The following is a 26,068-nucleotide window of genomic DNA, read 5'->3' on the forward strand; positions in this document are numbered from 1 at the left end:
CGATGATGTGCAAGGCAACTTCATACATTTCTTACTTGGGGGTGGGTGGGGAGATATTGATTCCTCAAACTTCTGTCTGCTCCTGACTTGGAAAGGTAGAAAAGGTTAAGGATTAATAGAGAGTACACAGTACGACGGATATCATATGGTGTAACGTGGATAAACGATCGCCTGGTAGAATTAATTTCCTCTCCAAAGTTGCGGTTCCTAGGAACAAAATGAATTTTGCGATCTGATCAAGTTGCTGACAGGTGTTGAAAGAGAGTTCGAAGGGTATACGGAACACTGAAGAATTAATAGAGAAATCTTATTCCCATTCAGCGGGCTGTAATCCAACGGCCGTGTATAAATAAAATAAGCATTAGTGAAAATGACACATCTAGATGGTGAAAGTAATGAAACTTGAAGTCCTTGATGTAGTTTAATAGGGACATGAAAAAGCAAACAACCCACACAGGTTGATAAATGGACCCTAACAGACACAGGGTGATTGAATAGCTGAGTTAATGATAGCTAGAGGCTTAAAATCAGTGGGGAGATAATATATTTAGCAGTTGTAGCGAAAGCTTTGTAAGGTTGGGTGAAAATTAGCTGTGGGAAATGTTAATGTCCCTCTACCTGGTGTTAACCTGAAGGGTGACGTTCATCACTTGTTACCTAAATGGTACCCTCCTTTTAGTCTGTGGAGTTGTCTTAGAGATGTTGAAAGTAATGCTTGATGATGCTATTCTACAAATATTGGGTGAGGTCAAGAGCCATCTTAGCCCACGGAGGTGTCTGCTCACACCTTCCCTTTGAGCCCCTCAAGTCTGCTTTGAGGGTTAGGGGACCCTCTGGAGAAGATTTGGGGTGCATAGAGAGGGCAGCGGGGTAAGGAGGTATACCAGAAACCCTGTTGTGCAAGTGAGTTCCCATTGTGCTAGCAGCCGATCGTCGTTGGATGTTGCCAGTTGAGGATTGGAGTAGTGCAATGGTTTAAGAGTGTGTTCTGCAACACACGCAGGGAAAGATTTCAATGAAAAGCAACCTCATAAAGATGCAATGGTGAGAGCAAGGGCCGTAGAGATACTTGCTTCTTTCTTCATCCACTGATATTTTCACTTTCCAATCTGCTTCCTCCACCCACCTGCAGGATTCTAAATGCATTTCCACCCTGGCAAACATTCTCTTATCCCTCTTCTGATGCAGCTAGGTGTAATGGCTGCTGATGGAGACTGCTCAGGGAGACATGGGAGCTGGAACTCGCAGTTTAAAATGCATAAACCTGGCAGGATAGCGAGTAGGACTCTCAATTGTCCTGAGCTTGCCACCAGTTCTTGTGGAACTTCTGCCTAAAGCATTTTGGGCTTTTAAGCCTTTTCAGAAAGCAGCATGCTTTTAAACAAAATATTTTAGGAATAACAAACTCTCTGGCTTTGGAGTCAGAACAGAATGCATCTGAAGCGTTTCATTTTATTGGAAACTAGACTTCTTATGCTTGAGGGAGCCAGTCAGGGTTTCCAAATAACATGATACTTATTGGCACTATGTTCTTTTGACTCTTTCTGCAGCGACTTACTATGCCTGTTGGTCATGTACTGTAGGGAACCTGCTGAGAGAGACTGTGATAGGCAAATAACTACTACCCATTCATTCGACGGAAAGGGGTGTATTTTCAGGGGCTGGGAAATGCAGATAACTGTTCCAGTCTGTTTATGAAAGCATTGGTAATTCAATTATTGGAGAAGGCTAATGAGTGTTATTCTGTAAGCAGGCTAACTTAAACTGGCCTATCATTTCATGTTTACACAGTAGCTACCATTATTTATGCGCAGCATGCTCCTTTGAGTATGAGTTTGAGAGAAGTGAAAGCTGTTAGCAGCATGCTCTAATTTATAGATGAGGCAGGAGGCGGAACAGGAAAGTGTTAGGGGATGATTACCAGTGGTACCTCAGGTTAAGAACTTAATTCGTTCTGGAGGTCCGTTCTTAACCTGAAACTGTTCTTAACCTGAGGTACCACTTTAGCTAATGGGGCCTCCTGCTGCCACCACGCCACCACTGTGTGATTTCTGTTCTCATCCTGAAGCAAAGTTCTTAACCCGAGGTACTATTTCTGGGTTAGCGGAGTCTGTAACCTGAAGCGTCTGTAACCCGGGGGTACCACTGTATTTGGAGGTTGGAAGCCCTTTCCATATCATCGGAATGGCCTAAACACAGGGATGGGTAAAAGGTAGAGCAGGATCTGCCGATGGGTCTCTGGATGGTTTGAAGCAGCTCAGCAAGGAATTCTGACATCCAGTTAACAGCAGCAGCAGAACTACTTCCCCCACCTCGGCTGCTGAAACGCAGTGAGTGAGTGGGGTGGGGGGACCTAACCAGGAATGGACTTCTGGGTGCAAGGGCTACGAGCTCACTCATTCAGTTCTGGTTCTTGAAAACAAATTTCTGGGTTCAGAATGTGCTCAGAGGCACCTTGTTATTAATTCTAACTCTGTCTCATTTGCATTTGGTTCTGGTTGGTGGTTCTTGGGTTTCCAGTAAAAAAACACAAAGTAGATCTGGGAAGCCTGAAGTTTGCCCATCCCTGGCATAAACTCTCAAAGTTGATGTCTTCCCGTGGGGTTCATATGGTTATATCCGTTGCAGCAAAACCACCAGGAGTCATGGGCCACATTGGGGCACTTGCCTTATTTCTGTGAATGTAAGTGTTTTAAACTTTTCAATATTGTGTTCTAATTGTTGTAACCCGCCCCTGGGGCCTTAGGGTGAGGGCAGGTGAGTATTTAGAACAGGAACTTACTTCATCTGTGCATAAGTGCCCTTGGCACGGAAGATGGGAAGTTATAAACCGTGGGACCAAATCGTTAGACTGCCAAAAGCACGGTCTGTAACATTCTTTGTAAATTTTAAGATAAGCAGAGTGACTCGCTTGTGCAGCAGTATTGGTGATAGCACAACCGGTTACCTTTGACCCTGTAGTGTGGAACAGGAAACCATTGTCTGAATTGAAGCCAAAAGAATAGAATATTGATACGTCACCATTCAGATATTCGTGAGGTGTGACCAGGAAAAGGCAAATACAACCTCCCAGCATTGACAATCTGTATGATTCAGTGACTTGAAGTTAGGCAGGTTTTTTAGTAACCTGCCTGATTAGCAGCTTGCTCCTAGCCCCCACTCCCTTTTAAAGGAGAGGGGAGGTGTTTCAGGCCACGGTTTTTTTTAAATGCTCCCCGCCTCCCTGTGGCCACATTTAACAGCGGAGGAGGCTCTTAACAGAGGGATTTGCCATACAGCTCTGCGAACCACCCCCCTCCATTAAACAGCTCGTATGGGCTGCCTGTCACCCATGCTGCTTGCTGTTTACTTGCTTGCCATTCATTGCGCTGGAGATGGCATGGCCGCTGCAAACTGCAACTTCACAACAGCATTACATTTTTTTGTATATAGCGAAGAAATAAAGCAGGGGTAGGCAACCTAAGGCCCGGGGGCCGGATACGGCCAAATCGTCTTCTCAATCCGGCCCGCGGACGGTCCGGGAATTCAGCGTGTTTTTACATGAGTAGAATGTGTCCTTTTATTTAAAATGCATCTCTGGGTTATTTGTGGGGCATAGGAATTCGTTCTTTCCCCCCCCCCCAAAAAAAATATAGTCTGGCCCACCACATGGTCTGACGGATAGTGGACTGGCCATGGCTGGAAAAGGCTGCTGAACCCTGAAATAAGCCACAAAATTTCTAGTGTGAGCCAGGTCTTTATCTCCCCATAGGGAGAGTGGGGCTGCCCTCCTGTCAGTCATTATGTGGAGCTGTTAGAATTCCCTTTTGGAAACATACCTGCGATGCTCTTTAAAGCACCTGTTGACACAGGTAATAATAAATAATTTATTTATTATTTATTTATTTATTTATTTATTTATTATTTATTTATTATTGTACCCTGCCCATCTGGCTGCATTTCCCCAGCCACTCTGGGCAGCTTTCCAACAAAGATTTAAAAATACATTTAAAAGGTTCAATGAGCAAAGTGGGGCTGTTTGCAAAAGCACTTTCAAACAACCCTACAGTGCACTTTCAAGCAGCACCCCCCTCAGAATTGAAGTCTCCTCTCAACAACTGTGAACGGAGACTTCAGTCCGTTCCCTGTCTTCTTGTGAACGGAGACTTCAGTCCTGTTCCCTATCTTCTTTGTGAACGGAGACTTCAGTCCTGTTCCCTATCTTCTTTGAAACATCTTCTGACAGCTGCACTGTTTCATCATACAGTGAATGATGCAGGAGATCTGTGATCAAATCTCTGTTGCTCATAAGCCCAACCTCAAAGACCTGGCAAGGCTACTGAAGACTTCCTCTCCCTTACACCTCTCTCACACACTTTTTCTTCTACAGGTAGGTAGCTGTGTTGGTCTGCCATAGTCAAAACAAAATAAAATAAAAAATTCCTTCCAGTAGCACCTTAGAGACCAACTGAGTTTGTTCTTGGTATGAGCTTTCGTGTGCATGCACACTTTTGCACGCACACCCTCTGAAGAAGTGTGCATGCACATGAAAGCTCATACCAAAACAAACTTAGTTGGTCTCTAAGGTGCTACTGGAAGGAATTTTTATTTTATTTTGTTTTGACTTTTTCTTCTGTGTAGGAAACACCATGTTTGCAGGAGTTACCAACTTTTTGTGACCCAGGCTGGAGAAACTATTGTGAGCAGCACACAAACACAAAGCAATCAAGCACACACCACAACCACCTAATGGGCTATGACAGAATTCTTCTTCCAAACCTAATTTGCAGGAGGGAGGACCCCTATGAATGCCTGGGAAGGTCTCTAGGGGTGCATGTGTGCCCCCCATGCTTGCGCCCCGTGTTCAGGTAATCAAAGAGTGTGCACACACTTGCTCATTCTACAAGATATATATGTTGTCTGCCCAATGCTCAGTAGCCAGTTTAGGAATTTAGAGGAAGAGAAGGGAGTGGAGTTGTGCCCCTACATCTCATGTTGCTCCTGGTGAGTGCAGAAGTCTTGCCTCCATCCTATTGAAAGATGCTGTCTCTGACTGGGCTCTCATACTCTTCCCAAGATCTCAGGAGATTGGTTGCTGTTCAGCCTCTTCCTTCCAGACCTTTTGTTGTCCGACCACAGACTGTCATCACATGGTCAGAGAGGCCTTGGTCCTGTAACCCTGGCATGGAGAGATGATCTCGGGCTGTTCTCCTTCGGCTGTTTGCACACTGCCAGGGGCCTGGCTAAGAGGTGTTCCTAATTCCAAAGGGATTAGGCCTCAGCCAGTTTCGTTTTGCAAGGTTTGTAGCAAATGTTCCTGCATTGGATCTTCAGGAAGCTGTGAAATGCAAGTTCTGTAAGGAAGTCGGTGTCACCTTGCCTGTTGCATCTTTCCTCACAGCTGAGTGGCAAACAGTCTAAGCTAAACCTTCACTTCTCACCATCACAATTTAGAAGGGATTCGTATTATGCTGACGGCATTAAAAGACCTGATGAGGTTGAAGATACGCTGTTGTAGAAATGTAAGACAGTTTATAAAGAAAAGATCAAAAAGCTTCTGAGTTGAGAAGCATGACCACAGGCTTCTCCTGTGCACCCTTTAGGCTAGGGGTTAGCAACTTTTCCAGCCATGGGCTGGTCCACCGTCCCTCAGACCATGTGGTGGGCCGGACTGTATTTTGAAAAAAATATATATTAATGAATTCCTATGCCCCACAAATAACCCAGAGATGCATTTTATATAAAAGCACACATTTTGCTCATGTGAAACACACCAGGCAGGGCCCCACAAATAACCCAGAGATGCATTTTAAATAAAAGGACACATTCTGCTCATGTAAAAACATGCTGATTCCCGGACCATCCGCGGGTCGGATTGAGAAGGCGATTGGGCCGCATCCGGCCCACAGGCCTTAGGTTGCCCTACCCCTGCTTTAGGCAATCTTTATTTCGCCTCTGAGTGCTGTTAGCCCTTTGGAGAAAAGACAGGCAGGGCTAGTAGCAGACATTGTACAATAGACCAGGAAAAGTACATGAGAAGAAAGGGCAAAATCTCTCTCTCTCTCTCTCTCTCTCTCTCTCTCTCTCTCTCTCTCACACACACACACACACACACACGACAGAGAGAGAGAGAGAGAGAGAGAGAGAGAGAGAGCCGTGCTTGCTTCCCTCATCAAATTACTTCTATGATTAAGGGCAAATCAGGCAGTTTCCCTGCTGTAATTAACTGTAATTAACTGTAAACTGTACGCCGGCTCCCTCGGTCAGTAAAGCGAGATGAGCGCCTCAACCCCAGAGTTGTCCACGACTGGACCTAATGGTCAGGAGTCCCTTTACTTTTACCTTTACCTGAAACAAAGTACATGGAGGCCAATGCAATATGTTAATGCACAAGCACTATTTTAATATCGGATAGTTTCTTCCCTAATTTATACGCTATCCATGGTAGAACACTGCATAAGCTGGGGATTTGAAATGATGATCTGTAAAGCTAATGCTGTCTTCGTTTTATTGCTCATAATTTCCTCCACTTCTTTCGTTACCCTTTCCGTGTTTCTAAACCAAACAAGGCAACGTTCCTTCCCAAATGAGGTTTCCCCAATAGATCCGAGAGCTGGATTTAGTTTGCCAGCTTTTAAGATTTACCATTTGCTATCAGGATCTCACAAACACCCAGACGGCTGACTCATTCAGCCATTCTCATTACCATTTTATTGGAAACCTTTATTTTTAAATTTTATTTATTTTATAAGCAATACTCTTCTTCTTCTTTCTCAGTATAAAACCATGCCATTAAGTAATGTACTCTGTGATCTTCGCTATTTTCATTCCCCACCCCCATGGCTTCAGACTTTCTGGAGTTTTCTGATTCTGTTTAGCCCTGGCATTTCAGGTGTGACACAGCCATTTTTGCTGAATGGTTTTCTGGTGGTGAGATAGCAGTGGTAGCACACAGTCTGTGGTCTTCCCACACCTAGTAAAGCTCCTAGTTCCTCCTCCTGCTGAGAAGGTTGCTGGTGTTCTCACTCCGAGTTTGTCATTTGACTTTAGCTAAGTTTACTTCACAATGAAATCAAATGTTGATTCTGTATTGCCTTTTCAACAAACGTGAGCCATGTGGGAAGCTGCTCCAAGGTACATCAGATATTGGAAAAGAGAGAAGAAACTAGACTCGATTTGCGATGGTGATAAGGTCCCATATATATGTGGATTCTATTTGTTGTGGAGAAATGTCAACCTTAATAACCATTTCCAAACAATTTCAGTGTAATGGGATCTGATGACATGATGTGTGAGATGGATGTCGCTGTTTTTGCGAGACACTTGTTGCGTGTTGTTTCTTGCTGTGCTACTTGCTCTGCTTGAGAGAGCACATCATTTATATGGATACCATTCACTCCTGCTTAAGTTAATTACCAAGACCATGCTGGACAAAGAATGGATGTGTCAGTCCATGGCTGCTCTGTTATTTATGCCTGGGTGCTTTCCCATCAGTAGGTTTTAATGCACATTAATGCAGGATTTGGTTGGATGATAACATATTAAAAGAAGTGAAAATGTGTTTTATGAAAGAAAGGGGAGTTTAAGGTAGAGGTCCATCTTGTCACTAGGGTAGATTGTATCCTGAAAACTATGGAAGTCTGATGACAATCAATACAACTCCTTGGAGTTTCTCACAATTAAATAGATGTCGTGGGGCTGCTTCAGACACTTTTCCTACACAAAATAGAAAATTCTTTCCAGTAGCACCTTAGAGACCAACTGAGTTTGTTCTTGGTATGAACTTTCGTGTGCATGCACACTTCTTCAGATACTAATGGCAGACCAACACGGCTACCCACCTGTAACTTTTCCTACGCAGGAATGCATGGAGGTGATTGGTGTATGCAATCATTTGTGAAACTATTCTGTCTTGTACTCTGCAGCTTTTAAATTGGTGCATGCAACAAAATATACTTTGCACAATTGTTAAATAGCCCACAGCACAGTCCCCACCCCAAGGCCCTGAATGCTGGCTCTGTGTGAAGCATCCTTCAAAGCAATGCCTTTGAGCGCAGTCCACAAGAGGGCAATATTGGCGTCTCCAGTACAAGTGATGAAAGAAACAGAAGCAGCTGTGAAGCCGGAAGGATTTTGGTGGCACTCCTTGAAAGATTTATCAAATCATTTGTCAAATCATCACCTCTGAATACCACTTGTTGGGAATTGTAGGTGGCGAGAGCTGTGGTGCTGAGGTTCTGCTCGCTAGCACCCCATAGCCATTGGGTTGGCCACTGTGAGAAAAGGATGCTGGACGAAAAGGGCCTTTGGCCTGATCCAGCAAGATCTTCTTCTGTTCTTATCTGTTCTGGGGTGTTTTTCCTCGAAGAGAAGATTCAAAGTACGCCGCATAAAATGCAGACAGTAACTGCATTTCCCAGTTCTCAAAAGCAACGAATGGTGAGGTCGACCTGTGTCTCAATTATGCCACTTCCAATTAAAGATGGGGAGTTCACGTGAAGATAAGTTCTCCAATTAAAAGCAAAAGAACATCCTTACAAAATGGAAATATAGCATGTTGGGGAGAAGGCTAGCTTAGAACCCATCTCCTTTATATCTTATTATTTACGTGCACATTGTTAGTGGGGTAGCAGTGGAAGGAGGGGTCACTCCATCATGTGAGTGAGTCCTCTTTTAGTAGTCTGAAGTTTAACAGTCTACTAGGCACAAGGTTATCTCCCTAGCCGCTTCGTGAGCACTAGGGCTATCAGCGGCCTTCTTGAGGTTGCTTTTTTTTTTTTTTGGTGTATTCCATCTGTTAACATTTCCCGGTAGATTCTTTTCAATCCATCAAGGTTAACAATGCATACAGTCCTCTGAGTTCGTACAGGACTCGTTTTGCTCCGGATTCTCCTACCACAAGCACATGCAAGGGAATTATTTGGCTTGTGCTGCGAGGCAATGGAGAGAGATCTAGAATTTTGCTTCCAGTGGCAGCTCAGATGAAGTGGGTACCACTTAATTTTCTGTTGAATCACTGTGTAGGAGTAGTTCTATTTCTGTAAGCCACTCGGAGCACATGGCTTGGGCAGAAGAGGCAGGAGATGAATGGTGATATATTTATAAAGAAATACATTTAAAACCACAGACACGTGCTAGAACGCGATGTGTCCATAATCTCTCTGCTGATTAAGGACAATGGATTAAAAAAATAATCAATCATTATTTATACAGAAGGAAAAACCAGAACCTAGATATGTTGTGTGCTGGGCTTTTATTTTAACATGTCTGTCTCTCTGATTTAACTCTAGATCAGCCTTCCTCAACCTGGATCCCTCCAGATGTCTTGCATTGCAACTTGCATCATCCCTGACCATTGGCCATGCTGGCTGGCACTCTTGGGAGATGTGGTCCAAAATGTGTGGAGGACGCCAGGTTGGGGAATGGTGCTGTAGATGTTCCTTAGAAATCAGATTGCCCAGGGAGGAGGAGCTTCGTTTGATTCTAGAACCACTTTGTAACATCAAATTCTATATCCAGGATCATGCTGGTGTAGTTCTACTGCAAGCATTCCTCATCATGAGAGACAAGATGGTGTTATAATCTCTGGTGTAGTTAAATTTTCATGCTCTGTGCCAGAACATGAAAGGTACCCACATAGATTATGGAACACAGTTTCAGTAAATAGCATTCTTCTTCATCCAGATCAACAGAGACTTAATCTTTGATCCACATCTTTGTCACAGTAAAACTGTTCCAGCACGGGGAGATAAATTCATTAGCAAATTGGCGGATTTGCAGATGATATCTCGTTTAGCCTTTATCTTTGGCAACAAATATATTCGCCTTGACATCAAAGGCATCCAGTCTGTGCAAAACGTTATTTCATAAAAGAAAATTGCAAAGGAATGGGGAAGCTGATCCTCTGTCAAACTGTGCAGAACTTCTTTAATATCTTACCTTTTCAAAGCCCAAGAGTGTACTTCTGCTTGTGAATTTTGATCATCTCGGAGACTCTAGGCTTCTTACTGTCTGCTTTTTGTTCTAGCCCAATGCCTTGAAAGTGGAATTGAATGTAAGAGTGTGTAGCGAATTGGCAAACAGCAGAAATCCCAGCCTGTACAAACTACTGAGCTTCTGCAAACTTGGGGCTCTGCACCCTCAATTCCCAGTACGGTCAGTGTTGTCTTCAATGGCATTTATCACCGTATGGCAATCGGTTCCCTGGAGGTAATAGAAACTAAGCATGCTTCTGTTCAAATATCACACTGACAGTCAGATAATACCGTATATACTCGAGTATAAGCCGACCCGAATATAAGCCGAGGCACCTAATTTTCCCACAAAAACCTGGGAAAGTTTATTGACTCGTGTATAAGCCGGTTCACCTTGCTGCTGTGGAGGAGGAGGAGGAGGAACAAGCAGCCCGAAAGCAGCCCTTTGGGCTGCTCCTTCCTCTTCCTCCTTTGCCGCTGTGGAGCTCACCCTGTCGCGGGGATTCAAACCGCCATTCTTCTGATCGGCAAGCCCTAGGGCTCTGTGGTTTAACCCACAGCGCAATGTTCCCTTGTGTTATACAGAGAAGGCTGGGATCCTGTCCTGTTTAAGCAGGAGCCAGGGAAAATGAGCACCTGTGGGGTTTTAATACTTCCTTAACTGATAGGCTTTCTGTCTTCTGGGGTCTAAAGTTTGCATTTATGTGAGCAGTTCAGGAATGGAACAAGCTGCCTGGGGAGAGTAAAGAACTGCCATTCTTGTACACTTCTTAAGGAATGGTTGACTGGGGTGAGTGGGCGACAGCGGCACGAGTGGAGAGAAAGGGCTTCTTTCTCACCACCCCCACCGCCTGCCTCACTCGAGTATAAGCCGAGGGCAGCTTTTTCAGCACAAAAAATGTGCTGAAAAACTAGGCTTATACTCAAGTATATAGGTATGTTAGTTAGGGCATTTTTTAAAAGATACACAGAACTGTTCCTCAGTCTGCATGGTCTCCTGATTAGCTAGTATTTAATCCACTGGGAAAAGTAAGAAATCAAGTCGTCGTCAGCATCATTATCATATTTGTACCCCATCCATCTGGGCAGCTTCTAACAGATATAAAAGCCTAATAAAACATCAAACATTAAAAATTTCCCTACACAGGGCTACCTTCAGGTGTCTTCTAGAAGTTGCATAATTATGCTTTCCACAGGGCGGGTGCCACTACTGGGAAGGCCCTCTGCCTGGATCCCTGTAAAAGTCAGGTTCAGGGGCAGTGCCCCACTTCCCTGAATGGACCAGCCTCCATTGGGTTCCAGCATTCTTTGAAGGAAGCCATGGCTGTTTAATGTGGTATGATCCTGCTCTAACTGTACAGTGCAGATGGTTCTAAGTGGTTTAAGGCTTCACATACTGGATAGTGCACCACTTTGGGGTCATTTGGATATGAAGTATACAGATTTCCAAGCACTCACATTTTGCTTGCTGGCTTGACCCTTGGTCTCATCCAGTATCCTTTTTCTCTTGCACAGGGAGAACAGGCGAGGTTGTGTTGTAGGATTGAACTGTCTGTTGATAATAACAGTGCAGCCATTTCTCATAAGTCCTGAATTTTTGGTGCAGACAACAGGAAATATATTGGCAAATTGTAATGCTATAGGTGCTTTCAGTGCTGAAACTTATTTCATGAGTTCATAGTTTTAAAAGCAACGTAGTGTGCACACACTCGGAGGATGACCTCCAAACCATCCTAAATATCTTCACAGAAGTTTACAAAAAGCTTGGCCTATCACTAAACATCCAAAAAACAAAAGTGCTGAACCAACAAGCACAAAACAACCACTCTGCAGTGCCACAAGTCCAACTGAGCTGTGTAACGCTGGAAAATGTCAATCACTTTTCCTACCTGGGCAGTTATCTTTCCACAAGGGCCAACACTGATGCCGAAATCCAGCATCGCCTGAGCTCTGCAAGTGCAGCTTTCTCCCGATTGAAGTACAGAGTGTTTGAGGACCGGGACATTCGCAGGCAAACCAAAATGCTTGTTTTCAATGCTATTATACAGTGGTACCTCGGGTTACATACGCTTCAGGTTACATAAGCTTCAGGTTACATACTCCGCTAACCCAGAAATAACACTTCAGGTTAAGAACTTTGCTTCAGGATAAGAACAGAAATCGTGCTCTGGTGGCGCAGCGGCAGCGGGAGGTCCCATTAGCTAAAGTGGTGCTTCAGGTTAAGAACAGTTTCAGGTTAAGAACGGAGCTCCGGAACGAATTAAGTACGTAACCAGAGGTACCACTGTACTACCAACCTTACTGTATGCTTGTGAAACATGGACCACTTATAAACGCCATCAACTCCTTGAAAGATTGCGTCAACGATGTCTCCGAAAAAATTTACACATCACTTGGGAAGACAGGCGAACTAATGCCAGTGTACTGGAAGAAGCAACGATCACCAGTGTCAAAGCAATGATTTTTCAACATCAACTTCGTTGGACTGGTCATGTTGTGCGGATGCCTGATTATCGTCTTCCAAAGCAACTACTCTATTCTGAACTTAAAAATGGAAAGCGTAATGCTGGTGGTCAATAAAAGAGGTTTAAAGACTCTCTCAAGTATAAACACCGACAACTGGGAAACACTCCAATGCGAGCGCTCCAATTGGAGAACGGTCTTTACCAAAGGTGTCATAGGCTTTGAAGATACTTGAACTCAGAGCAAAAGGGAGAAATGTGCTAAGGGGAAGGCACGTTTGGCAAACCCTCACCATGATCAACTTCCGCTGAGAAACCTATGTCCCCACTGTGGATGGATGTGTAGATCCAGAATTGGCCCCCACAGTCACCTACGGACTCACTGTTAAAACCGTTTTTGTGGAAGACAATCTTACTTGGCTACGAGTGATCGCCAAAGAAGAAGTTTTAAAACAGTCCTCCCTTACAAGATTTCACTCTTCACATTAATAATAATGATGATGATGATGATGATGCTTCATTCGTTTAAGAAAGCCATCATTTAAAAAAAATCATATTTTTTCACGACTTAAGATTAAGAGAAATAAATAAGGAGCAGAAGCTTGGAGTGAACAAGATGTTTGTTTTCCTTCATATAAACAGGGTGTGTGTCAAAGTGATCTGGGATACTATCAAAAAGCAAATGCCTCCAGAATGCTACCTTTGCAATTGCAATTCAGCCATAGCTTTCAAATATTTTCATATGACATGAGGACTTGTCAACGGAGATACCTTATTTGCTTATTTGCAGTGAACCCCCCCCCCCATGCCAATATTTCCTTCCTTCTTTTTTGTAAATGTCAGCATGGAGGCAGAGTTCACTGCAACAAAATAATGGATCTCTGTTGATGATTCGTGTATAGGATTGGGCTGGTTCGGGACTTGTCTGAGCTAAAGTCGGATCTCTCTGAGTCATGTGTTTCTTGTTCGTTCTTTGGTGCACCTGCTACCAAAGATTAGGTATGTGGAAAAGCCAATGAGACATCTTGCAGATGTTGCCAAATTGCAGCTCCCATCAGTCTCAGCTGGCATGCTCAGTTGACAAGGATAATGGGAACTGTAGTCCAACACACTAGGGTCACAAGCTCCCCAACCCTGCTTAAAATTGTATCTATTTTACTAGATAGATGCAGGACTTTTTTCAGCCGGAACTCAGCAGAACTTGGTTCCAGCACCTCTCAGGTGGGCACCATTGCCATTATAAAGAGAACAAGGAAGGCGTTCATGGTGAGTTTTGGCACCTCTTTTTCTAGAAAAATAGCACTGGGTCATAGGTGTATACACATCATTAAGTTATAAAGCATGGGATTAGAACTACTTCCTTGGAGAGAGACTGTTCCTTCAGCCTTCTGCTTGCCGAATAGCAGGTGGTGCAATTCATTATGGAAATGCACCCCAAAAGGCGATAATTATTTTTCATATTATCTCCAACAAGATCCCTGGCAGACAGGTTAACAGGTGGGGAGTGAAATCATTCAGAACCAAGCAAGATAGTCTCAAATATGGGACATGTATAAAATATGTATGATATGAATTTTTTTTTTCATTTGCAGGTGAAAAACCGCTGACATTTCCCATGTAATTTGAATAATGTGCACTGTATGCACTTTTGCTTTCCCCACTCCTGTTCATACATTTTTAACTCCCACTGCACAAAGGAAAACATTTGCTGTCTGGCGCTGCCAGCTGAACCTAAGAGTTCTGCTAACTATCCACACACTGTCATAGCAGTATCTTGGTGTAGGATGGGCCGAGGGGGTGCCGGGGGCAAGATAAATGCCATAGCCAGAAATAATAAACTACAATGAACTTTTTGTGTCCAGTCCAACTCCTGTCCAACTGGTAACACATTCTGTCGTGCAAACAAAATTCATCTGGTTCAGGGGTCAGCAAACTTTTTCAGCAGGGGTCCACTGTCCCTCAGACCTTGTGGTGGGCCGGACTATATTTTTTTTTGGGGGGGGGGGAAATGAACAAATTCCTATGCCCCACAAATAACCCAGAGATGCATTTTAAATAAAAGCACACATTCTGCTCACGTAAAAACACCAGGCAGGCCCCACAAATTGCCCAGAGATGCATTTTAAATAAAAGGACACATTCTACTCATTTAAAAACACACTGTTTCCCGCAGGCCGGATTTAGAAGGCGATTGGGCCGGATCCAGCCCCCGGGCCTTAGTTTGCCTACCCATGATCTGGTTGTTCTTGTAAAAAGCATCATTCACCTTTATGTATGATTTGTGGGGGGTTTTGTTTTTCCATTGATTATACTAATTTGTTGTACAGTATTAGCAATCTTACTCTGCGATGTAACGAAACCTTTCCAAGCATCCACCAGACAGCAAAGGCTTATTGCCTGACTGCCTCTCCTTGTCAGTTATTGAGTGTCATGCACATTACAGCAGCTGGAGAGCTCTCAAAAGCAGACACCTCGCCTTGCGCTCCCAGCAAGAAGAGGCCCATCATTGCTGTGGCATCCATCTGCACCACAGGCAACATTGGGAGGGGGTAGTGTTTTCCGTGCTGGAGAGACAAGCAAATTGCTGCTCCGACTCCTTCCTTTGTTGGTTGGCAGCGGCTTCCTCTTTCCACTTGCTGCTCACATAAGAAGATGGCAGAGAATAGGCTGGGAAATGAATTGTAATTAGGTATTCACAGCATCTCAAAAAGGCTATTGTGGAACTAGAAAAGGCCAATCAAAATGATCAAAAGCTGCAGCAGCTCTGTAATGAAGAAAGGTTACAACATTTGGGGCTTAAAAAAAAAAAAAAGCTAATTGGGGGGGGGATATAATAGAAGTCCATAAAAGTTTCCATGGTGTGAAAAAGTAGAAAGTGTTTTTCTCCCTAACCCTAGAACCTGGCATCATCCAATGAACTGGAGTAGATAGCAATCCAGGATAGACAGAATTGTTTCATACAGCATGTAGCTGAACAGTGGAATATGCTGCCCTAAATTGTGGTCACGGCAGCCGACTTAGTGTGAAAGGGGATTAGAGAGATTCCTAGAGAGGCCGTCCCCATGGCTACATAACCTCTAGGGCAGAGTTTCTCAGACTTGGGTCCCCAGCTGTTGTTGGATGATGGGAGTTGTAGTCCATCAACAGCTGGGGACCTAAGTTTGCAACCACCTGCTCTAGGGTCGAGAGGCAATATACCGTTGGATACCATTTGCTGGAGAACATCTGCAGAAGGTCGTTGTCCTCATGTCCTCCTTTTGGGCTTCTCCTAGGCACTTGATTGGGAAATAGGATGCTAGACTAGATAGGCCTTTGCTCTGATTCAGCAGAGTTCTTGTGCTCGTTTACCTTTAAAGAAGTTATAATGAAAGTGGGTACATTGAAGGGTGTCTCAGTTAGGAGAAGTAGCACCTGTCTTCGGGACAGGAGTTTGGCCCTGTTAAGAATTCCATTCTTCAGACAAGGAGCTTGGCAGAGGCTGATAGGGCTTTATTCATCTTCAGCCTTCTCTGAAGCAAATTGTTTACAAGGAATTGTGATTGCCTGCCCAATTTGTTGGGTTCAGTTTGTGCATTTTTTTGTTTTTAGATCTTACTGCTACGTAAACTGCTTTAATGCTAAGAAAAGCATGATACTGTACCTTTTAAATATATGGCACAACGCCATGCAGCAAGGAACACTTTTTTCCCTGTTTTTGAGTGTAAAGTTTGCCTCTTGCCCTAAAATGGGACAATGTGGATTTCTTTGTACAGTATTATTAAATGTTAAGAACAGCTGAAGTGGGTTCTCTATGATATGTTGCCTCAAAATCTACCGCTTTCTAACTGTAGGATAGAAAGGGCCCCCCTCTCTGCTTTCTCCCTCTTTCTTTTTAGTTAATTGTTTGCAAAAAAAAGGGGGTTCAGCAGGCCCACATAGTGGGCAGGCATGGTACTGCCTGGTGAACTGTCTTCAAAACCATGCTTAATAATGAATGCTTTTTGCATTGTATCAGAAGCACTGTATCTCTTCAAATTGGCCTGTAGAGATTTCTATAGACTTCTCATTAGAGAGAATATTGAATGAAGGCTCAAGTTATCTATCTAAAAAGTCAAGGTTTTGCTCTAGAAATTAGGAGTCTTGGAAATAGACCAAAATCCTGAAACTTTCAAACTAAATGTCTATATATTGGACCCAAGTGAACCTTAAATTAATTAAGACCCAAATTTTAGCATGTATCTGTCTTCTGTGCCACCCCCACAATAACCATAAAGTGAAGCAGGAAAATGGAGATCCATATGGAGAAATAAATTCTGATCTCTTACAACATAAACCAGACATACACTCAGATGATCTCTCTTGCTCTGGAGATCTGTTCTGAGAGGGGTGGTTATTAGCATGCTTTGTAGTCTCATCCCGTTGTTTATGCAGTGCTTTGTTCAGGTGTTAAACCAGGCTGCCAGTCGACCTCCGGTTGAGCTCTATCCTGCTCAGTCGGGAGAAACCTCGGCTCCGAGGTTTCTCTGTCGCTGTGGGGGAAGGGGGAGTCGCAACTGCGCGGCGACCCCCCAGAAAAACTCCAGGAAGGGCATCCTGGAGACGTGGGATCCGGCGGGTACCCAGCGCACCTCCCCTACTCTCCGGTAAGCCTTAGTAAGGGCTGCCGAGAGCGAGCGGGGTAGAAGGCGCGGGAGCTGTGGATCAAGCACTACCCCCCACAGCGAGAAGTAGCGACTGCTGACAGAGAGAGTGCTCAATTTCTCCTAAATCTGGATTGCATTCGGATTCTGTGAGTAAAAATTTATGAAAAAGGCTTTAAAAGAATTCGGCACAGGAAGGGACTTAAAATAACGGAGGTCGGTCCCTGACAGTTGAAAGAGAAGGAACAGTGTAACTTTGTATCTGGGGTGCTTTTAAAAAAGTTAAAGACTTGGAAACTTCTGAAAATGTTTCCCCAATAAAGAGGGGAATGATTCAGGATTAATTGGACTGAACTTTGGTTTAAAAAAGTTTTACCCATTTCTTCCGGAGGTCTTGAAAGACTTGGCAAGAAACAATGGCAAAATGGCTGCGAGAGCAGCATAACTAACGGTTTTGTTTAGACTATTAAGTTGTTTTTTGACCTTGAAAATGACAAAGGGAAAGTATTATGCGGAGTTTCAGGAAAAAAACTTTGGAGTTTTTGCAACAGATGCAGCAGCAAGTCAATCAATCAATCAATCAATAACAATTTATTCGACCGTCAGTCAGAACACAATCATCCATACAAATTTTAAAAACCTGAGACAACTCAGAGGGGTTTACACTAAAACATACAGTAAAAGTAAATTATACATAAAAACCCATATCGATACCATCGATTTTGACCTTACGCAAGTGAAACAGATGGACCAAGCTATGAGAGCTTGTTGGATGTTAACTCAAGGTTCATTACTGTTCCACAGGAATATCTCTTTAAAAGTATGAAGAAGATTAATTGACCTAGTTTTCCAGCTGTGGGACAGTGCAGCAGGTGATGCTGAGTTTGTCTTGATTTGGGCGTGGCAGAAATCGGGTACGGTATATAAGGAGGTCTGCGTACCTTCCTCAGTGCCCTGGGTGGTGGGTCACCGTATGGGTCATGTTTCTGTAATGTAATGTTAGCTGATGTAATTTCTGTTATTTTTGCTTTTCATTAAACCACTCCTAGTTTTGCTCTACAGTCTCCTCAACCTTCTTGTTGTGCAGCTGCTCAGCTTAATATGCCAACAGAGCTTTGAATTTAACTTCGCAGAAGTTAAGTTTGGATAAAAATATTGACATGGAGATGACAATACCAGTTCGAGGAGCTATGGAAGAGGAGAAATTAGAAGAAGAAAAAAGCCAGCCTGTGACATTCGGTCAGAGGAAGATGTGGATGTTGGAATGGATAATAGAAATTTGATTCTGCAAAAGGAAAAAAAATAGGTGCAGCCAGTGTGGTCTGCAACTCACTATGAGAAGGACATTTGGAAGTTCATATTGCAAAAAATAAGAAGAAAACAGAAGAGAGAAGGAATTTTGCATCTTTGTTTTTGAGAGGGCTGGTGTGGGTGAATAAGGATATGTTTTTATTATTTCTCTTGTTTATATGGTTTAGACCTATGGATTTGGATGTTGATGCAAGGAGAGGATGCTAAGAAGTAATAGCTATTTTTTTGAGACCGGAGGGAGGGAAGGGTGAGAAAAATGAAGAATTAAGGGGTTATAATCAGGATAAATAGGGGTAAATTTGATGCGGGTCAAAGGAAGTTTCAGAAGTACGTAGGAGCTGAGGTTTGAGTTTAAAATGTTAGGAGCTACGAGTGATTATAAGAATATGTTTAAAAAGATAAGGAGAAAATATATTGAGATTGGGAAAAAATAGATTTGACCATGACTGGAAAACTGGTAAAGAGGATAGACAGTGAATTCAACAGGGGGGGATCTGAGGAAGTCAATATATAATGGAATCAAGGAAAGAAATATATCTGGCCTATGGAAGGGCCAGACCTAAGCAATGATTATTTGTATGTTTAATAGGTTAAATTTGCAATGATTAATATTTGCTCCTGTGAGAGAGGGGTTTAGAGGACTGCTTTCCTCAGTGGGAGGGGGGAAAGGATGAAAAATTTAACTGACTATGTAATGTGCTTAAAATTGTAAAAATAAATAAAAAAAATTGGGGGGAAAACCAGGCCTTTTGAAGACCTCATGAAGACTCAGTTTGTGCAAAATAAAGCTGCCAGATTTTGAATGGACCAGCTCATTAAGCCTGGTGTCGCTTTCGACAACTGAGATGTGAGTTTTTAGGACCCACCATATTCATCTGAATAAAATAAATTACAAGCCTGTTGTATATATTGTTGTAACCTGTCATGGGACCTTATGGTGAAAGGCAGGCAAGAAATCCAATTAGTGATGACAACAACAACGAAATAGTTTCATTGGATAGCTGTTTGCTTATGAGCACATTTCAAAATTCTGGCACTTACTTGTTTTAAAGCCTTGAATGGATTGGGAATCTCATGAACTGCCTTTTTGCATGCCATTCTGCTTGAGCTCTAAGATAATTCCTGAGACCCCCCTAGCCCCATCCATTGTGAGGCTCAGTCACCTAGATACAGAGGGGTTGTTTGTTTGTTTGTTTGTTTGTTTGTTTGTTTGTTTGTAGCATTGTGGAATACCCTATGTGAGAAGACTCTCCCGATACCATCTTGTTGACTTTTTAGGTACCAGGAAAAAACTTTTTCTTTGTCCTCTCAGTCATTTTAAGTATCAGTGTCTTTTCTTGTCTTCTTCCGCTTGTAATTAATGTTCTGCATTTTAATCCCCTAGCTATAGTTTTAGGTTTTTGTTTTTTTATAAACCACCCTGTAATTTATTCTGATGAATGGAAGTACAGTGGTACCCCGTGTTATGCACATGATCCATTCCGGATCGCACTACGTAACACGGGCGTGCTTAACACGAACGCCCCCCCCCCAAAAGAAAAAACCCGGAAGTAGCATGATTTGAGCGCTTCTGCGCATGTGCAAAGTGCGCAGAAGCGTTCTGCGCATGTGCAAAGTGTGCAGAAGCGTTCTGCGCATTCAGGGGTCGCGCGCACTCCGGAAACGCTTGTGGGTTGCGGGCGTTCTTAACTCGAACGTCTGCAACTTGGGGTGTGCGCAACCCGGGGTATGACTGTATATTAAAAATATCTTAACACACACACAGCCCAACAAGACAATGACAAAAATCCACCAACAGCATACAAATCAATATGGCTAACCTGATCCAAAACACCCACCCACCCCACTCAGACATGAAAACAAAGACCACCACCGCCACCCACAAACGAACAAGCACACCCTAGGCCAACCCCAACCTCTCACCACCAAAGGAACACAAGCGAACAACAGAGAACCTGCACAAACAACGCTGACACCAAACCCTACATACATTAAGTAAAATAGAAATATAGTCACCCCACCCCACCCTACCTATCTCCCCCCCCACCTCTTTCCCCCTTTTTCTTCCTAATGTCTGAAGAAATGAAACTGATTTGTAAAAATGTTACTTGGAAAAAATACAAGAGAGACATTTCACATTTGTAAATCAAGAAAATCTTTAATAAAACACACACACACAAAATCAGAGACAGGGAACCTGTGGCCCTCAGGATGTTGTTGCAGCCCAAAAACATCTGGGAGGCCACAGCTGTTCCATCTGTGTCAGTCTGCAAAAAGAGACATCTAGAATTCTGCAGAACAGCTGCATCCTCCCCACCCCACCACAAAAGAAGCCCAGCTTCAACCTTTACTTGAGAGTTTTAGATAGACAGAAATGTCTTCTCCACTGGCTCATTCTCACAAATGTGTGAGAAACAAGCTTTCCACATGTGAATTAGATCACAGAAGCTGGCTTCTGCTGTTAGGCCTGTTTTGTTAGCAAGAGGCCAGCAAGCACTGACAACTTCTCTCCTTCAATCTCTGTTTTCTTTTTTATTACTTGTCTTTAACAGCAGGGCCACTCACTGCCTGAAATAAAGGACGGTTTGGCGGAATGTCTTTCTGAATTGGCCAGGTTTTCATGATTTCTCACCCTGTCCAATTGCAGAACTTAATCTGGAAGGGAATTGTATCCACCGCCTGCCAGAAGAGGTCCGAACCCTGCTACACCTGAGAGTCATCAACCTGTCCAGGAACAAATTTAGTCACTTTCCAGAACAGCTGACCTCTTTGCCAGTTCTTGAAACAATCAACCTAGAAGAGAATGAGATCGCAGGTAAGAGACTGCACTGTATCTGTGCATCCAAGGACTTCTCTGTTGCAACTGTGGAGTAGCGAAGATCTTGAGATAAAACTTACTCGGATGTTCAATGCAACCTTGCGTTTAAGCACTAGCCTGGTAGCCAGCCGTGAAGAGGAATTGCCTGCAAGCAATAGTACTACTGTTGCTATTATTGGTCTCTGTATCTTCCAAACTCTGCCATGAGCAACTTTTCATAATTTAGCAATTGTGTGAGTTTCATAGGACGTCTCATCACTTAAGACGATGCTTTGCATTGAACTTCACCTGCGATTGAAGGGTCTAAGGAAAAGGCACTTTTGCTCAGCAGTAATATTCTCATCACTGTTTTTTTTTCTAACCTGAAAGCATTAGAGCTACACTTTTAAAAAAGAAGTTATGCTATTTTCATTCATTAATACTGTATAAGTATTTCTCCTTTTCTGGGCTGTTTCAGCTCCCCCCCCCCTTTGAAAACGATTCAAAATCATTTTTTAAAAAGAAAATTCCTTTGAAGAGCAAACTAAGTCTAAGAAATTGGACCCCCTCAGGTCACATGCTTCCCTTTGAAATTGAATATTGAGCAGAAGACGCTGCTCATTTTTATTTTTCTGGAAGCGAGTCATCTTTTAGAAGACTTTTTTTTTTCTTTGCCAGCAAGGTGTAAGAACTGTTTGTTGCCCCTCTACGTTTTCTGCTGTAGGACTGATAGGAGCTTCAGGATAAGTACAATGGGTGCATTTATGTAAGAGAAACGAACAGCTGCTCAGTTAAATTTGGAGGCCCTTGTGACTGCTCTTAGATTAAAAATAGTAATAAAACTTCGGGAGATCTCCTACAGGTTGTTTGGTTAGATCCTGAGAAGATTTAGTAGAACCGGCAAGTCTAATTTGAGGCTATAATAATAATAATAATAATAATAATAATAATAATAATAATAATAATAATAAAGATGAAACAGAAAACTTATACAGTCATATCTCGTGTTATGAATGCTGCAGGTTACGTTTTTTCAGGTTGTGCTCGCGCCGAACCCGGAAGTACCGGAACGGGTTACATCCGGGTTTTGGCACATGCGCACAAGCGTTAATCACGCTATGCGCAGAAGCGCCGAATCGCAACCCGCACGTGCGCAGAAGCGGCGCTGCGGGTTGCGAACGTGCCTCCTGCACGGATCACGTTCACAACCCAAGCATCCACTGTATGATGTGATTGTTGCTTGCTGCCGTGTAAACTTTTCATGCTTTCTGCACATAATCATTGGAAGCGTTGTAGGCTGGGTGGGGTGGGGTGGGGAGGTGGTTTTAGTTGTGTTTATCATTTTAATTACTTATAAGCTTATGTCTAAGTATAAGGCTCTTATAAACTTGGGCTGCAGATCAGAGCACTCCCAGGAGCTTCTGTTGCAAGCCATAATCCAGCTGTGCCCTGCAGGGATGTTTATCCTCAGTACCAAATTAAAGTATCTTGGATTTGGGTCCGGGGTGGGGAACCTGCATCCTTTTAAAACAAATTCTGTCCATTCCAGGTAAAGCTTCCAACAGCGACCTGACTACAAAGACAAGTAGTGCAACACAAACACTTAAAAATATACACAGACTGCCCCCACCCCATTTCCTCCAAGGTCACGGGAGCAGAAAAGATAAGGAGCCAGGCAAGAGAGCTGCTGCTGTAGTGCCCATCTTTGCTGCATGTTGAGGCTACATGGTAGGAGAAGGAAAATGCATAGAAACCTCTGCTGACTGAGAGGCAGGAAGGGGTGAAAGCTCCAAGCTGTTATATATGTTCCCCATCAGAGCTTCTTCAAGGGAAACACTAGACATTTGCAAGTGGGGTGTTTCCCACCCCCCTCTCCCCCAAGTTCAGTACTTGCAAACATCCTCGAGCATTTGTGAGTGCTGGAAATAAATGCTTGCATGGTTCTTAAACCAAACGCAGGGATGTCATTTGCATTCCTAGCTGTGATCTAGGATAGCTCACTGTGCCGTGCTATCACTGCAGAGCTAGACTTCGATTGATATATAAAGCCGCTGGATATTGGAATAACTGCTTAGATAAACTGGAGATTTCAGATGAAGAACTTTATTGCACGTAAATTTTGTGTCAGTGGTGATCTACTCCTTAGGGTGGGAACGGGCAGGGAAGCATGACTTCCCCGTTCTCAGTTTGTCGAATGTTTTTATTTTAATTTGCAAGTATAAGTTAATGAACTAATTAAATCTGAGTTGTTGTTGTTTTTATAAAAAAAGGGAGAGGGGGGAATCATCTTTATTGACTTGAGCTCAACTGTTTGGCTGCTTGCCATACGCTTAGTTTTATCTGTGTTTTTTCACTCTCTTTTTAGTTTTGAAACATGGACACATCTTTAATATCGCAAAACGAAATCAGCTGGCATCTCAAAATGCCAGAGAGAAGTGACAGGCAATTAATTCATAGATTAAAGGGAACAGGGACTTGTCAGTGTGAATTCGAAAATAAATTGGTCTCAGATGTAGCGTAGGGAGCCACACGGATGATCAATACCAAAATGTTTTATCTCCCGTTTTACTGATAACAAAAATATATATATTGGCAAAGCTGTCCGTCAGGCCCGTATTGATAAAAATGGTCAGGAGGCAGTAAGAAACAATAAATGTGTGTGTGTGTGTGTGTGTGTGTGTGTGTACATGCACAATAAAGCATCATTTCAAGTCGTTTTTTGGTTGTGCAACATGGCAATTTTAAACATGAGGTATGAATTGGTATGCCCTAGTTCAAATCTCAGCTCATCAATGAATTCACTGGGCAGCCTTTAGGCAAACCACTATTTTCTCGACTTCCTGCATGGCATGTTTGTGAATTAACACTGGCTTAACTCAAGCTTGTCTTACAGGCAGTGGCATCTGGTGACTTTTAAAGTCAGTGGGTATGTGGATCATGTCCTTATATACACCAGGAATGGGGAACTGGACCCAAGTCCCACAATGACATTCCCCTCAGCTAGTTTGACTTGTATACGAATAGGCCAAATGCAGCGTTTGGCAGCCCATCATTAATACTCCAAGCATTGATTCAATTCTAATACTTAATAAAATCCAGGAATTGTGGGTGTCTTGCACCCACAAACCCTGGCTCCTACAAACTCATAACAACAGTGATAAAAAGCCCCACTTGACAGTTTTCATGGTCACATTTCCCCAGTGAATGGCTCACATCTGGGAGGCAGCAGTTATAATGTGGACCCGGTTGCTTTCCTGAAGAACAAGGACAGCCACGTCTCAGTGTGATGAGAATATTTTTGACTATCTGTCAGTGACTAATTGATGACCTTTTCCTCCCACCACTTCAGCTTAATAATTAAACAGTAGATAACCTGCTGGACTGACAGTGGCCTTAAAAATATTTATTAAAAAGTTTTTATTTTTAAAGATACATTTTTAAGGTTCCTGCCAACCTAACAGGCTATCTGCTGTTTAATCATTAATATGGCTTATTAATTTAAGCTTCCTAGAACCCAGTTTAAATTTAGATCAGTCCTGGGGGCAGAGAGGTCTGGGATCAATATTTGGAACCCCAAAGGTTGAAACTTTGCCCAATTCAGCAGGAATCACTTGTTGTGGGACTTTTACATAGGAATGCAAACAAGGACCTTCTGCAGCTCTGGAAATGCTCAAGATAGCAATACCCTCGATTATAATTAACAAATGCTGCTGTTGTTGCTGTTGTTTGTTACATCGATGCGCCTGACACTTTCCAGAGTAAATGAATATAGGACCCTCCGTATACAATCTCAAGTTCAACACAGGGAAGGCAACAGATGGAAGAGAGGATTAGGGTTTTTGCTTATTTCACATGATTAAACAAGCATTAAACAAGTCTTCCCAGTAGTAATGTATGGAAGTGAGAGCTGGACCATCAAGAAGGCTGATCGCCGAAGAATTGATGCTTTTGAATTATGGTGCTGGAGGAGACTCTTGAGAGTCCCATGGACTGCAAGAAGATCAAACCTATCCATTCTCAAAGAAATCAGCCCTGAATGCTCACTAGAAGGACAGATCCTGAAGTTGAGGCTCCAGTACTTTGGCCACCTCATGAGAAGAGAAGACTCCCTAGAAAAGGCCCTGATGTTGGGAAAGATGGAGGGCACTAGGAGAAGGGGACGACAGAGGATGAGATGGTTGGACAGTGTTCTCGAAGCTACTAACATGAGTTTGGCCAAACTGCGAGAGGCAGTGAAGGATAGGCGTGCCTGGCGTGCTCTGGTCCATGGGGTCACGAAGAGTCGGACACGACTGAACGACTGAACAACAACAACAACAACAACAAACAAGCATGCTTCACTAGACCATTTATTTTTTTGAGAAATAGCTCCCACCCACTGAAAACTGGTGCAAGTCCTCGCTTCAGACCAGGGTTGTTCTGGATTGGGGGCCCCACAACTGCGTCCTCTCCAAAATAAAAATAGGTTAAGAATATTTGTTTAAACACATAACTGAATGCACATGCATTTTGGCCCTCAGTGACACTTGCACTTATTTGGGTTTGGTTCTGTGAGGCAGGCATAGCCATTGTAATGCCCACCTCAGGTTGTTGGACTACAGCTGCCATCATCCCTGACCATTGGCCAGGTTGGCTGGGGCTGGTGGATATCGTTTGGGCAGAGGGACATTCCAAAAGCTTCACAGAAAAGGTGACTTTGGAAGAATGGAGAGAGGCAGCATCGCACAGGTGTTCTGAGAGGCAGCTGCAGACTTAAAAGGCAGCAAGAACAAGGGGCAAAGTCGTTCGAAGGAACAGTCTGCTCAGGTGGATGAGCAATTGTCACAGGCAGGGAATATATCAAGATACGAGCAGAAGGAAAATGGAAGACACTTGGATGGTAAACACAAGGAGTTTGTTCTTGATACGCGGCAGATGAAAAGCCAG

At 43.3% G+C, this 26,068-nt stretch overlaps 1 protein-coding gene across 2 annotated transcripts in view; it reads left to right on the plus strand.

The window, feature by feature from the left end:
* The window catches only part of LRRC20 (leucine rich repeat containing 20), an 83,027-nt gene that overhangs the window by 21,606 nt on the left and 35,353 nt on the right, over positions 1 to 26,068 (plus strand). For both annotated transcript variants that reach the window (XM_033149100.1, XM_033149101.1), the window contains exon 4: positions 20,993 to 21,160. In XM_033149100.1, coding sequence (XP_033004991.1) covers positions 20,993 to 21,160 — 168 coding nt within the window. The remainder of the gene's footprint in view (positions 1 to 20,992; positions 21,161 to 26,068) is intronic.

Source organism: Lacerta agilis, chromosome 5, assembly GCF_009819535.1.
Source record: "Lacerta agilis isolate rLacAgi1 chromosome 5, rLacAgi1.pri, whole genome shotgun sequence".
Taxonomy (NCBI): domain Eukaryota; kingdom Metazoa; phylum Chordata; class Lepidosauria; order Squamata; family Lacertidae; genus Lacerta; species Lacerta agilis.